The 15,171-nt window shown below is 46.2% G+C and overlaps 1 protein-coding gene across 2 annotated transcripts in view; it reads right to left on the bottom strand.

Moving 5' to 3' along the window:
• Window positions 1-7,784: 7,784 nt before the first annotated feature.
• Window positions 7,785-15,171, bottom strand: part of MKRN1 (makorin ring finger protein 1) — a 30,286-nt gene continuing 22,899 nt past the window's right edge. For both annotated transcript variants that reach the window (XM_077781012.1, XM_077781011.1), the window contains 6 exons: window positions 13,024-13,253; window positions 12,345-12,571; window positions 10,171-10,385; window positions 9,275-9,385; window positions 8,575-8,713; window positions 7,785-8,224 (listed from right to left, as the gene is read on the bottom strand). In XM_077781012.1, coding sequence (XP_077637138.1) covers window positions 8,012-8,224; window positions 8,575-8,713; window positions 9,275-9,385; window positions 10,171-10,385; window positions 12,345-12,571; window positions 13,024-13,253 — 1,135 coding nt within the window. In that variant the 3' untranslated portion in view covers window positions 7,785-8,011. The remainder of the gene's footprint in view (window positions 8,225-8,574; window positions 8,714-9,274; window positions 9,386-10,170; window positions 10,386-12,344; window positions 12,572-13,023; window positions 13,254-15,171) is intronic.

The raw sequence follows: 15,171 nt of genomic DNA, 5'->3' as shown, positions 1-15,171 counted from the left end.
CCAGGCTCTGAGCTAGCTGTCAGCACAGAGCCCGACGTGGGGCTTGAACCCACGAACCATGAGATCATGACCGGAGCCGAAGTTGGACACTTAACCAAATGAACCACCCAGGCGCCCCCCCTAATTCTTATTTTAAAATGAGGGTATGAGGGGGTGCCTGGGTGGCTCAGTCGGTTAAGCGTCGGACTTCGGCTCCGGTCATGATCTCATGGTTCATGGGATTGAGCCCCAGGTCGGGCTCTGTGCTGACAGCTAGCTCAGAGCCTGGAGCCTGCTTCAGATTCTGCAGCTCTCTCTCTCTGACCCTCCCTTGCTCACGCTGTCTCTCTCTCTCAGAAAAAAATTAAAAACATTTAAAAATTTTATTAAAAAAATAAAAATAAAATGAGGGCATGATACAGAGATTAAGGTCACACAGGTAGCAAGTGGCAGAGCCATGATTCAAACACAATCTGGTTCCAGAGCCCACTCTTAGCAATGAGGCTCTACTCCCTCCCAGACAATGACCAGCATCAGATTTTGCTATCATACTAACCTCTCATCACCTGGCGTACACACGCGCATGCGCGCGCGCGCGCGCGCGCGCACACACACACACACACACACACACACACACACCCCAACATATACTCTCAAATGTACTTTTCAGGGGCACCTGGGTGGCTCAGTCTGTTGAGTATGAGACGTTGCCTCAGGTCATGATCTCACAGTATGTGGGTTTGAGCCCTGGGTCTGGCTCTGCACTGACAGCTCAGAGCCTGGAACCTGCTTCAGATTCCATGTCTCCCACTCTCTCTGCCCTTCCCCTGCTCACACTCTCTTTCTCTCTCCAAAATAAATAAATAAATAAAATTAAAAAAAATAAAAATAAAAGGGACTCAAAGTTACAAACTGTGAGATCATGACCTGAGCCAAAGCTGGATGCTTAAGCAACTGAGCTGCCCAGGCACCCTTCCAATGCAGTATTTTTATTATTTATTCTTAATGTTTATTTATTTTCAGGGAGAGAAGAAAAAAGAGAGTGAGGGAGGAAGGGGCAGAGAGGGAGGTAGACACAGAATCTGAAACAGGCTCCAGCCTCTGAGCCGTCAGCAGAGGCCGATGCAGGGCTCAAACCCATGAACCATGCGATCATGACCTGAGCCAAAGTCGGGTACTTAACTGAGCCACCCAGGCGCCCTGAAAAATATTTTAATTACAAAAATTCTTAAAGGCATCAAAAGCACCTGGCACCTCATGCAAAGTGACTTTCTCAACATAATCTTGCCCCTATTTTTTTTCTATACATTTTTTCTGTAACATTTCAACACACACAGGAAGTAGCTGTTACTCAGGTAACCCATCAAGGGGTGTATTGTGGCCTGGCCACTTACAATATGAACCTTGCTCTCAGTTCCACTTTTGGGTGCTTTAATATGCTCAACTGAAAGAGGAGGCTGGGCCACAAAATGCATCCGTGTCCTGGCTGTGCCTCAGATGGGCCCCAGTACCTGGCATTCATGCAGATTCCCAGGCCCCTACTGAGCTATGCTTCCATAGTCTGGACTTGCCTATGTAATTTGCACTTTCTAAGTCTTCTTCAAGGCACCAGATGATTCTCACAAGCCAATTCATAAACTGGGCATCAAAGTCTAGAACCGATCGGTTGTTCCTATAGCTCCCTGAGCAAAGCCTTTGTGGCCAGTGACCAGAGATTTAAAGCAGACACGGAGGTGCCAAAGAAGCCCACTGTCCTCTTGAAGTTTTACTACTCACAGGAGGTTCACCATGATCTCAATTTAAGGGTTACTCTATATACTTTGTCCTAGGGGATGTGGGAGTTAAAATAGAAGTTCAAAAAGAATTTCCTGACCTAAAAGAATTCAGGATTTAGCTTGGAACAAAGCTTACACGTTTGAAGTTAAATACTGTCGCACGGTTAATGGCCTGAAAACCCGATGGAGAGATCAGGGTAGGGAGTGAGCAATACCAGGGCTGGCTGAAGTGGTGTGGTCGTGGAGACTCCAGGACCTCATTGGGCTGTTACAGAAGGGATTGCAGCGGGTCACAAGGGGGCCGGGAGCGAGGAGGCAGGAGCAGGCGTGTCTAGGGGTGCGGGAGAGGGTTTGTTGATGTCATGGGTGCATGTGAGGCATTTCTAAGAGCCCAGAATGAAAAAGTTTGGAGTTGATGCTGCCTCCAGAGACCACAAGAAGTTCCTAAGGATTTTGAAAGATGGAAATTATAGGAGTGTGTTGATTGAAATACAGGAAGCCAAGGGGTTGAGTCAAATTTGAGGGAAGGCTGGTGGTGTTTTAAGAACTGAGGTAAAGGGGAGAAGGTATCCCAGAGAAGAGTGCAAGCAAACAGCTAGCTATGAACTAGGACCTGATGAAAGACCAGGACAACAGAGGGAAAAAGATGAGGTCTTATCACCAGGTGTTATTCCTATTGTTTTGGTGATGCCGCCATTGCCCACGGGCCATTGCCCACAGCTATAGGTGTTCCCTCCGGAGTTTCTTCAGGAGCCTAACTTCCTTTAGTGCCATGTACTGTCATAGTTAACTTAGTCCCTAGCACTGTGACTTACCTATGGAAGTTGCTTCCCATGTTTGCTAGCAGGATGAACTTTGAGTAGGGGTGAAGGCAGGTGTTTAGAGAAAGGCCAGGAATAGGCCTTAAGGAATGCACATGCCGCAGGGGAGGGGAGAGGAGGGCAGAGGAGGAGCTACGTCGTCCATTGCTGCTGCTCAGAGAGGTCTGCGCACTCTTCCTGGTCTGGGGCAAAGAAAGCGCAGCAACTGAGCATTTAGAAACTTCTGTATCAGTCTGGGATGGCCACAACATCCAACTTTATTGTTTGTTGAGCCCAATAACAACTTTGGGATTGTACTTTGAAGCGCGTTTTTCATTTCGTTTCTCTAGCAATTCATTTTTATTATTGTATCACAAAGGTTACATTAGCCCGTGGTGGATTGGAAACATAATGAAAGGCAACTAGTTCTTCACCATGAACAGTCTGAGAATCACTGGTGTAAAATAACATTAAAGATTGGAGAAAATAAGGGCGCCTGCTGGCTCAGTCGGTAAAGCCTGTGACTCTTGATGTTAGGGTTTTGAGTTCAAGCCCCACACTGGGCATAGAGATTTAAAAAAAAAAAAAAAATCTTAAAAGATTGGGGAGAATAGTGATCAGTTCTACCAACTGCTCTAAGAAGCCAAGAAATGAAGAAAAGGTGCCCACAAAGCCCGAATCTGGCAGGACCGCCATCAGTGACCTTTGGCAATGCACCTTTGGTGCAGGATTGTGCCTCATGTCCCCTCCCTAAGGAAAGACAAAAAACCTCAAGGGAACCTGGTTATCAGAGTACGTGACAACATCTCTCCTGACCTTGTAACTTGAGACCACTTAATGAGACTACATGTTTGTGTGTTACCATATGTGGGAGACAAAGTAAAAAATATATTAAAAAACTACGCTACGTGGTGGTCAGGGGTCAGCTCTTTGGAAACGAACGCAACAGGGCGGTGCTGGAGGAATACAGTTGCTTCCTGGAAAGAAAAGCCTCAGTGTCACAAGACTGTGTGGAAAACCCTGCTAGGTGATGAGGACAATGTCCAGCGCAGGAGAGAGTCTGGCCTCGAATCAGAAGGACCGAAGTCTGAAGCCTACTTCTCGGCTTATCCACTGTGAAAACCACAGGCAATGGACTTAACCTACGTTTCCCTTTTCTCACTCATACATCAGCGACCCACTTACCTCAGATTGCTACCAGCAGTAAATAAGACCTCACTGAAGGCCAAGTACACACTGTGTGAATCACAAGAAAGATATTGTTTAAAAAAAAAAAAAAAATCATGTTAAGTAGAGATCACTTGTTCAAGAACTTTCTCAGTGGAAAAGGAGAAAAATTGCTGTCTAGAACAAGTGAAGGCTTCCTCTGTACCAGCAACACTACTTCCAAGTATTTAAGACTCTGGGATTTGTCAGGGATTGTGCGAGACAGTACTATTAATAATGAAAACCTGAAAACATCCTTCAAAGGGGGTTGTTAAATTCTACACAACTTTTCTTTATTTTCTTAAGTAAACTCCACACCTGTTACGGGGCGGGAGCGGACAGGTCACCTCTGCTCACACTTCATCAGCCTAAGAAAGTTAGATTGGGGGAGCCTGGGTGGTTCAGTCGGTTAAGCATCTGACTTCTGACTTTGGCTCAGGTCATGATCTCAAGGTTTGTGGATTCAAGCCCCACGCTGGGCTCTGTGCTGGTGGCTAGCTCAGTCTGGAGCCTGTTTCAGATTCTGTGTCTCCCTCTCTCTATGCTCCTCCCCCGCTCATGCTCTGTTTCCGTCTCAAAAATAAACAAACTATAGGGGCACCTGGGTGGCTCAGTTGGTTAAGCGTCCGACATCAGCTCAGGTCATGATCTCATGGTTTGTGGGTTCAAACCCTGCGTCAGGCTCTGTGCTGACAGCTAGCTCAGAGCCTGGAGCCTGTTTCAGATTCTGTATCTACCTCTCTCTCTGACCCTCCCATATTCATGCTGTCTCTCTCTCTCTCAGAAATAAATAAAACATTAAAAAAAAAACCTACTAAAAATTTTTTTAAAAAAAAGTTAGATGGGCTTTGCAACTGTCCTAAGCATCCAGAAGGCAAAGGCTAAGAAATGTGGTACGTGGCACTGCAACCACCTTTATCAATATCCTACATCTCCCCTCCTTCCATCAAANAGGCTCTGAGCTGGCAGTCAGCACAGAGCCCGACGCGGGGCTCGAACTGCGAGATCATGACCTAAACGAAAGTCGGACGCTTAACCGACTAAGCCACCCGGGCGCCCCGCCCCCAGCCTTTTTTCTTAAAATAAGAATCTGTGGATGTCCCGAGAGTCAGTCAGAACAGAGAGTACACACCAGTGTTGTGGTGGCACGGCAGAGGGTGAGACAGAAGTTCTGTGCAAACGAGAAAGTTGAGAGGTTTCAACGGTCAGTGCTGGCCCCCCAACTCTTTCTGCAAGAGGCGGGCACCGTGAAGAGCCCACGCCCAGCGCGCAGTAACAGGGCAGCACATGTTACGGACCAGCCGGTACAAGGCTTCCGCTGTCTTCCCCAAGGCCCGAAGGAGGTGCTCCAAACAACAATGTACTGAACTCCAGAAGCAAGCTCCGGTCACCACCTGCTGAGCCCATGCTCCCCACGGCAGACTCAGCTACGCCAACAGGACCGCTACTGGTGAGCCTCTTCCTCCTTTCCAGACCCCAGAAAGCAGAGGCTTTCAAAAAAGTCACTTCCCCACTCACACCCCCAACGCTTCCATCTCACCTCTGAGGCTCCCCAGTGTCACTCAGAGGTGCGGTGCGTATGATCCCCAGCAGGGCCTGATAGGTAGCAGCAGCTAAGAGCTTACAGAAAGACTACTCATGGACCTTCAGCTGTTACTAGGACTACAGTAAGCCACGATATTGACCATTCCCAGAAGCGGAACATTCTCAATGGCACAAATTCCTAATACAGATGTTTAAACCAACCAGCAGCATTTTTACAAACAAGCAATGCAAAAAGGCCACTGCAGAATGGCTTTTATTAAGAAGCAGCAGGATAGAATTATGAGGGAGAAAAACACCCTTTCCAACCCGACGGCATGCAGTGACCTACCTGTTATTTGAAGGTGCACAACGGTTCAGCTGCAGGCGCGCAGCAGCAGAGAACTTGGTGGTGCCCGTGGCCGCCAGAGGCGGCCTAAGACTTAGCCTTGCAAATCCTAAAGCGTGGAACCATGTGAGGATCCCAGCTGGTAAAGTTCTGTGTCTCTCAACCCATTTGCGGCAGGCTAGAGGTCTCAGGGAAAGCGATCACTTTCCTCCACAGAAAGCTGACTTGACTAATGGCTGAACCGGCCCAAGAGGCATCTGCACCCAAAACAGCTCAGTACACGAAACAGAAAGCCAATTTTCTTTTATTGTTTTATTTGGGAAAAGTGCTTCTTACAAAAGGGCAGCTGCAAAATACAGACACCTCTGCAACAATTACTTGTTTTCTCTTAAAGTGAAAGAGTGGGCGGGGCCCAAGGAATCACAGCGGTGGATGGACCGATGAGGAGCATCTCCAAGTTATTTCAGAACTAGAGCAACACAACTCAAAGCTAAAATTTCCAATCAAGAAATTCTTCTAAGGTAACTTGAGCCTGTCTCGTGGATTACCACCCCGCCCCATTTAGTGGAAAAGAGTATTTATTCCTGCGAACCAATCACTCCTCTGCAAGATCCGCCTCAGAATGTTACGTGTTGAATCACATCTGTCTACCTGCAAAGCTCAGGGATGGAAGGAGGCAAATACTTCCAAAAACAAACGCAAAAAACCCAACAACAAAACCTCAAACGAGGACAAAGGTTTGTCCAAAAGTGCTTGGGCTGGAAAGGCAAGGGGACCAGAAGACATCAAGTACAACCGTGTAGCCGAGCCCCGGGCTGTGTTGACATTCAGGACCACCAGATGCACTGCTCTATTTACAGCTACCGAGATACCGCTTTGTCCTTTACAATCTATCGGCCACGCGAGGCGGAAAGCACTAAACCAAGTCTTTCCACTAAGGCTACGAACACTGCGTCTACACAGGGATGAGCGGCTCATTGCACGCTCACACTCGTACACACCNTACAAAAGGGCAGCTGCAAAATACAGACACCTCTGCAACAATTACTTGTTTTCTCTTAAAGTGAAAGAGTGGGCGGGGCCCAAGGAATCACAGCGGTGGATGGACCGATGAGGAGCATCTCCAAGTTATTTCAGAACTAGAGCAACACAACTCAAAGCTAAAATTTCCAATCAAGAAATTCTTCTAAGGTAACTTGAGCCTGTCTCGTGGATTACCACCCCGCCCCATTTAGTGGAAAAGAGTATTTATTCCTGCGAACCAATCACTCCTCTGCAAGATCCGCCTCAGAATGTTACGTGTTGAATCACATCTGTCTACCTGCAAAGCTCAGGGATGGAAGGAGGCAAATACTTCCAAAAACAAACGCAAAAAACCCAACAACAAAACCTCAAACGAGGACAAAGGTTTGTCCAAAAGTGCTTGGGCTGGAAAGGCAAGGGGACCAGAAGACATCAAGTACAACCGTGTAGCCGAGCCCCGGGCTGTGTTGACATTCAGGACCACCAGATGCACTGCTCTATTTACAGCTACCGAGATACCGCTTTGTCCTTTACAATCTATCGGCCACGCGAGGCGGAAAGCACTAAACCGTCTTTCCACTAAGGCTACGAACACTGCGTCTACGCAGGGATGAGCGGCTCATTGCACGCTCACACTCGTACACACCAAGCCTGGCGGGCCCTGGGAGTCCTCTTCCCGCCCGGCATCTAGTTTATGTCGCTGTCTCTTTTATACGTGTTCCCTCACAGTCTGCCTATCGCGCTACACGGGAAAAGCCTCAACACATTCGCACCTGGTTCTGGTTACCCGGAAGGATTACTTGTGTGCAATTAAACAAGAGACCAAACCACGGGACAAGGGCACAGGTGGGGAATGCAGGGCAGGGAACAGATATAAAACAACACAGATGTGCAGATGTCACCAGAAGCCTCAAGTATCCACCTCGAGAGTCTGCCACAGACCACACCCTTCACCCCTATTCTTGGGCCCGAAAGCAGGGCCCACGCTGTTTCGCTTGACCCTGGGGTCCTCAAAGTAGAGCGTGGAACGGTCCATAAACACTACCCTAGAACCGTGTGAATCTGGTGGCAAACAGATGGCGCAACTAACCTACACTAACTGTCTGACAGTTAAATCCATGTTACAAAAAAAAAACTAGCTTTAAGATTTATTTTTGTAACTTCTCGAAACAGAGGAACACAACACACTCCTCGGGGGAAGGTGAGGGACGAGAAGACAGGCCCTGGGTAGAAAGGACCACGACAGCACCTGGAGTGGATAGGCCTGCCTGGGACAGAGACACGGGCGCTGCCACGCCACCACGGGGACGGCCCCGGGCTGGGGCTCGGCAGACCAGTGCGCGCGCCACACAAAGCTGCTATAGATCCAAGTCATAAAAATCTTCCAGCTCGTCATGAAACAAGTCCCACTCGTCTTCAGAGTCTGTCAGGTCGTCGTCCCCACCTGCGGCCAAAAGCATAAGCAACATCTCGCCCAGCTCAAAGGTGACAACCTCCTCTTCGTCGTCGTCAAAGGGGTTGCTGTTCTCTCTTTCCTCAATGAGCTCCCAGAAGTGGTTCCTTCGTTGGGCCTGTAAAAAACAAGGCCATGATAGGGAGTAGCATCTTCTATCCTGGCGTTTCTAAGGCAAACCGTCCAGCACACCAGAGGGCATGACGAACAGGCTTCTCACGTGGGGTTGCCACTTCTACCAATTCCTCCCCTCGGGTTACTCGATGCAAGACGTTAGGCTAGAGCTCTAAGCACTCTATCGTCTCCTCGCCTATCCCTCCCCATTGCCTGAGGGGGCTCTCTCCTCCTGTCATCCTCCAGTCTCACTCCCAGACCTGCGGGGTCATCTCCGTCCCCTACCCCAATCTGTGCAGGACTCAACGGACAGCGTGGTTATTTCCCCTCCTTGAAAAAAACAGCGAGAGTTACCCGGTATCTGCTTGACGTTCCCACTTTCTGCCTCTGGGGCTCCTCTCTACGGCCATCAGGGTACGCATGCTTGTAAAAACAGTTCCCGCCAAACGGGCAGCTCCCACGTCCTTCATCAAAATACCTGCACGCCTTGTTGCTGGAAAGGAAAATATCGCAACCCTTATTCACAGTGGATTTCAGGTCTGTATTCGACTATCATCCGGTATTTCGTTAAACAGGTAGGGACAGAACCGGCATGTCTGTTCACAGCCCTCCCCAAGCTGCGTTCTTACACACGTGTGCACCAATGCACACGAAGCACTAGCTGGAAACAGACACTTGGTTCAAGTCTATGCTGTTTGTAACAGCTCCAGTACCACAGGTCCAGCAGAGAGGAAATCTTCTAGAAGCCCACACACAAGCACATAGGACAACTAGAACACAGACTCAGAAGAAGGCAGAACCCCACTCATGGGGCTTTAGCGATCAGCAGTACAGACTTCGTTATAACACAGTCCCTTGGCGTGCACCCCAAGGACTGTGTTATGGCAAGGTACACAACGGGGAAGTGTAATCAGGGGCGACACAAGAAACTGTACTGGGAAGTCAAAGAAAGGGTAGGAAGGAGGTAGGAGTATATAATGCAGCACTGTTCTTTTCAAAGTGAACCCAAGCCATGTTGGGATCTTAGCCTGAGAAAAGGCTGCAGTGCTCATACCTCATTGCCTCTTTGTATTTCTGAATGAGTTTCTGCTTCTCTTCTTTCTCCTCCACCCAGTACTCACTTGGAATGACAAAGTTAGATGTGATCCGGCATTCTGGGCAGGACCTGGGAAACAATGAACAGGCTGCAATGCATATCCCCCTTTACAGGCCCACTCGTCTTCAAGGACACACCCGGATGTGTCACCTCCACACTTAAAGACTTAACTGAAAGGCAAGTGGGCATTTCCTGAAAGGGTTCCACACACTGTCACACAACTGACCATTTCCTTTGAGGCAAGACAAACGCCTTCATAAATTCAATTCGATGGCTAGCCAATTCACTCAAAAAAATAACAACTTCGGTTAAAAAAAACAACCAAAAAATAAAAACAAAACAAAACAAAAAAAACAACAAAAGAAGACATTTCACACGGACTCCTTTTTCTTTCGTTTAAATAAATTTATTTCTTGTAACTTTGCTCTGTTTAGGTTATGTAGTTTTTGTTCAGTTATGAGAACAATCTTTAAAGGATGGTGGATTATTGGCTAGCTTAATGGATGGAATAGGAAAGTGGAAAATGTAAAACGTCAGGAAACATACATTCAGAGCTAGAGAAGTTTGTTCGCTGAGCCTAAACTGGCTAATCCATTAAACACAATCTCCTCAGAAAAAGCACGAAGAGTCTATTAACTGATACACAGGGTTTCCTCGTTCAAATAAAAGCAGATCTATACCAACTAACCTAGAAGCTAGCTGAAAATACAAAGGAGAAATCCCAATTAGAATACCCCAGTTTCAAGATAAAATGCATGCATTTAAGTGCGGTCCATCTGGTTGAAAGTTGGCACAAGATACTAAATTCTTCCCCAAAATAGAAAGTACAAACGAAGACTGGGGAGGAGTCTCACTTTATGATCTTGCTCTCAAATTGCTTAGCACTCCTCCACTTGCGAATACACTTGAGGCAGTAAGTGTGGCTGCAGTTGGAGAGAATCCCAAAACGGCGCTCGCTGGGGCTGGCTTTCTCATAGACCACCTCCATGCAGACCCCGCAGACCATGTCCTTGCTGCGCTGGACAGCAAACGAGAGCTCCATGTCCTTCTCATGGGCCTCGATGCAGGACTGGAGACAGTGGAGAGAGGAGACGTTTAATCAAGTCACTGAATAAGGAAATGACAGCTAACGTTCAGAGAATCAACAGTCACCCAAGGAGGTCCCCAACTTGACATTAAAAGTAGCTTTGTTCACAAGTTAATAACCTTCTGGATCTTATTACAAAGCCAAACTAGAAAATGCAAGTTCAAGAACCGGGGGAGGGGGGGCGGAAATCACCCAATTTCCTCCACCCTCCATGTTATGTATGATCCATGCTGGAGACGGTTTTTCATACTGTTTGTTGATCTCAGTAAGGATGAAGGAACGAACATTTATTAGGGGACAATTAGGTGTCAGGCACCTGATTTTCACATTAATAAGAAAAACCAGCTTTGCTGAGGTATACTTCACATACCATGTAATTCATTCTTTTAAAGGGTGCAATTAATTGGCTCTGGTTGATGCGCAGCCCCACAATCTAGGGGAATGTGTCCATTACTCCAAGAAAACCCCAGAACCCCATACGCAGAGCAGTCACTCTGTTCCCCTGAAACCAGCCTCCCAGTCTTAGGCAAAAGGTCATCTGTGGCTTTGCTTACCCTGGGCCACATCATGTAAATGTGTGCCTCTTTGTTCAGGCATCTACACTGCTGATGGCTATTGGTATTTTGTTTCTTTTTATTGCACAGTAATATTCTATCACATGGACAGACCACAATTTATTTACCCATTCATCAAGTGATGGACATTTTGGCTATTTCCACTTGGGAGCTATTAAGAATTATGGGGGTGCCTGGATGGTTCAGGTGGGGGACCATCCAGCTCTGGACCTCAGGGCTGTGGGTTCAAGCCCCATGTTGGGTGTAGAGATTACTTAAATAAATACATTTTTAAAAAATTATGCTATGAACATTCATGTACAATTTTTTCTGTGGATGTCACATACTTTTTGTTTTAAGGGAGGTATAGCTGACACATATTACACAATACGTAGTTTTTTCAATTTATAAGAAACCTGCTACTTGCAGGGAATGCAAAAAAGCAATCAAAAAGTCACCCATAATTCCACATAACCACGTTAGTGTATTTTCTCTTTTTCTGAAACCTCTTTTTAAACAATCTTCAGAAACGGACATTACAAAAAGAGAAGGGAAAAAAATAGACGCTACTATCCCCAAATCATACCTGAAAGATTTAATTTGCCTAAATTCACACAACAAACATGCTGTGAAGGCAGGATTCAAACTATGTCTACCCTACATCATGCTTTACCCAAAAACCAAATTATTTATTAAACCGAGATGACCATGATTAGGGCAAAATCTGCTCTAATACATAGAAGATTCGTAATGCAATGTTTTCAACAATAAATTTGTGCTGCAAACAGGCTTAAAATTGTGGCCTGCAATCCTCATCCATCACGAGTGGGAATGTAAAACCACGGAGAATGTCTGGCAGTTGTTTCGTATGACCCAAGCAACGCCAGTCTCCGAGAGGCTGCCAAGGGGTGAAACTATCCAAATGGAAAGATAAAATGTGGTATAGCTATGCAGTGAATGGTTTCTCAGTCAGAAGGAATGAAGTACGGACAGAGGGTTTCATTCAGAAGCGATCTGCTCTACAGGGAAATCCACAGGCACAGAAAGGAGATCTGCCGGGAGCTGGACAAGTGGTACGATGAGGGAGGGAGCTAAGGGGCATCAAGTGTCTTTTGGGGATGATGAAGACACCCTAAAATCAGAGATTCGTGGTAAGGGTCGTACAACTCTGTTACTGTATTAAAAAACAGTGAGACATGCATCTTAGAAGAGTAAATTCTATAATGTGAATCTCAGAAAAACTGCTGGTTATTTAAAAAAAAAAAAGGGGGGGGTGCCTGGCGAGCTCAGTTGGAAGAGCATGGGATTCTTGATCTCGGGGTCATGAGTTCAAGCCCCACATTGAGGGAACACATCATTTAAAGCACATCACCTCTTGACGACTTACTTTGATATGCTGAGATCTCTGGGCAGCATCCATCGGATGGAGGACCTGCAGCCCACACATGTCACAGGAGTCTCCGTGGAGATATACACAGTTCTCCCCGTACCGGCACTCGCCCACCGCGGCGTAGGGGCAAAGCTGCTTCTTTGTTTCCACTGTGCTTTGCTCCTTCTCAGGGTCTTCCTTGGCCACTGAGCCCCGCGGGGGAGCGTCAGTGCAGGAAGGGGCAGCTGAAATGTTTAAGAGGGTAGTAAAGGTCCAAAACAGGTAAGGTGGAAATATGAACTAAGGTAGTAACTGAGGACCTAACTGAAAAGAAAAAATGAGAACTTCAATTAAACGCCAAAACAGTCTATGTAACGAATCCCTTTACACCTGAAAGAAATGAAATTCTTCTAATGCTGATATTTCTATAAATGGGCTTATTTAAAAGAAAATGAAACTTTTTATATACTTCTTGTGCAATGGCACTGATTAAAGAAAAGAGGCTTCACTAGTTTTCCAGAACATTCTAAATTCACTACTACTGGTATTCAACGTTTCTTTCACTCCATTGGCAAATCTTAGGTAATCCAATTTAGAGTATTAAGATTAGGCCAAATATGAAGAGTGGAAGCAGGAAGGTAGTGAAACTCAGCTAACGGACAGACCCTAAGTTGTTTTTAATCGTCAAGATACTCACTACGGCCACAGTAGGGCTGTCCAGGAACGAACTCAATGGCATTCACCCAGTCTTCTGAACCTGCTCCCACACTTGCAAAGTTTGAATTTCCTGAGTCGGCTACGCCCGTATTCATTTCAGCAACTGGTCCAACTCCTGATGAGAGACTTGAGGAAGCAGCAAGGGAGGATTCTGCAGTTAGATCTGCCGCAGTCACTTCTTCCTGTTTCAATGGCTTGCTATGTTCATATCTAAAAAAAAATTAAAAGTCAGCAGTCATGGTCTCGCCAGCGGCCCCACATGGGGTACGTACTTCCCATCCTGTCCTCGGGTTCTTTTCAAGCTACCGTACCGATGAATCAGCTAGGAAACTGCTAAAGGGCAGATACCTAATTCCTAAGTCTGGAGCAGAGCCCATGATTCTACAGGTCCACCAAGTCCCCACAGAATGTCAATACTGCTGGTCCAAGGACTACACTTTGAGCAGCAAGGTCATAGATCAGGGGTCACCAAATTTTAAAGGGTCAAACACAGATTTGATGTAAAAAGTTACTTTTCAGCGGTGCCTGGGTGGCTCAATTGGTTGAGAGTCCAGCTGTTGATTTCAGTTCTCATTCATGCTTCTTGGGATCAAGCCCCATGTTGGTGTCTGCGCTGACAGTGTGGAGCCTGTCTGGGGTCCTTTGCCCCTCCCCCGCTCACCTGCTCTCTCTCAAAATAAATAAGCTTTAAAAAAAGAAAACGCATATTGTATATTTTGTAAATACTGTCTCTTCCGTTTAATTGTGAACATACTAATGTATGTGTTGGTAAAATTGGTAAAATGTTCCACATTTCAACTTGTTGAATTGGAGTGTCAACCTTTTTTTTTTTTTTAAATTATTGATTAGAGAGAGTGTGTGTGTGTACATAAACAGGGGAGGGGCAGAGGAAGAGAGGATCCCAAGCGGGCTGCATGCTTAGAGACAAGCGTGGAGCCCCATATTGATCCTGTGACCCGGGGATCATGACCTGAACCAAAAATCAAGAGGGGGAGGCTTTGATTTGAGTCACCCGTGGACCCTAGCATTGCTTTGATCAATTTTAGCTGCACAGGGTCTTCAGCATAGTTGCCATGGAAACTGCGCTGAGACCTCCTCCTGCCCCCACTGGAGTAGAATGAGGGGTAGTGGGTGGTCTGTGGCAGGGGTGGGCAAACTATGGCCTGTAGGCAAAACCTGGCCAAAAGCTCTTCTGGTAAATGAAGTTTTCTTGGAACACACCCATATGTAGTACATATCCATGTATTTAAGGAAGACCTGTGGTTGCTTCTGAAGTTTAACTGCAGAGTTTAATAGTTGTGGCATTGACAGTATGTCTTATAAAACATCAAATCTGCCTATTTAGGCAAAGTTATTCCCTTAGTGAAGAATAGAGCTATATCAAATAGGATTCTGAAGGAAAGATCTCTAAGTACTAGGAAAGAAAAAGAACAAATAAAATTCTCAGTTTGGAGGCAGAGTCATGAGGCACGGCCCTTAAGAACAGGGATCAGCCTCTGACCCTCAGACCAAATGCAACCAGAGCTAAAAATAGTTTTGCTATTTTCACGTTTAAGTGGTTTTTATTCCATTGATTCTAAGACACATTTACAATACTTAAAGTATTTTATTTATTTATTTATTTAAATGTTTCATTTATTTCTGAGAGAGAGAGAGAGAGAGAGAGAGCGTGAACAGGGGAGGGTCAGAGAAAGAGAGGGAAACATAGAATCCAAAACAGGCTCCAGGCTCTGAGCCAGGCGTTAGCACAGAGCCCGATGCAGGGCCCAAACCCACGAACCATGAGATCATGACCTGAGCCGAAGTCAGACGCTCAACTGACTGAGCCACCCAGGCGCCCTAGTATTTTATTTATTTTTAAAAGGGAGCTCTATGCCCAATGTGGGGACTGAAAGCAACTTGACATCAAGAATCACACGCTCCACACCAGCTGAGCCAGCCAGGTGCCCACTGACATTTTTATTTATTATTATTTTTGCAGTCATTTTTTTGGGCAATTAGGATTGCAATTCAGGAGACACAGATTCAGGTAGCAACCCGACTTGTGTTCCTGGTTTCAACATTTTATTTTATTTTTTTTTTTTATATTTTATTTATTTCTAGGAGAGAGAGAGAGAGAGAGACAGCG

The sequence above is a fragment of the Crocuta crocuta genome, unplaced genomic scaffold (assembly GCF_008692635.1).
Source record: "Crocuta crocuta isolate KB4526 unplaced genomic scaffold, BGI_CrCroc_1.0 scaffold228, whole genome shotgun sequence".
Lineage (NCBI taxonomy): Eukaryota > Metazoa > Chordata > Mammalia > Carnivora > Hyaenidae > Crocuta > Crocuta crocuta.
This window is presented reverse-complemented; position numbering and strand designations above follow the sequence as displayed.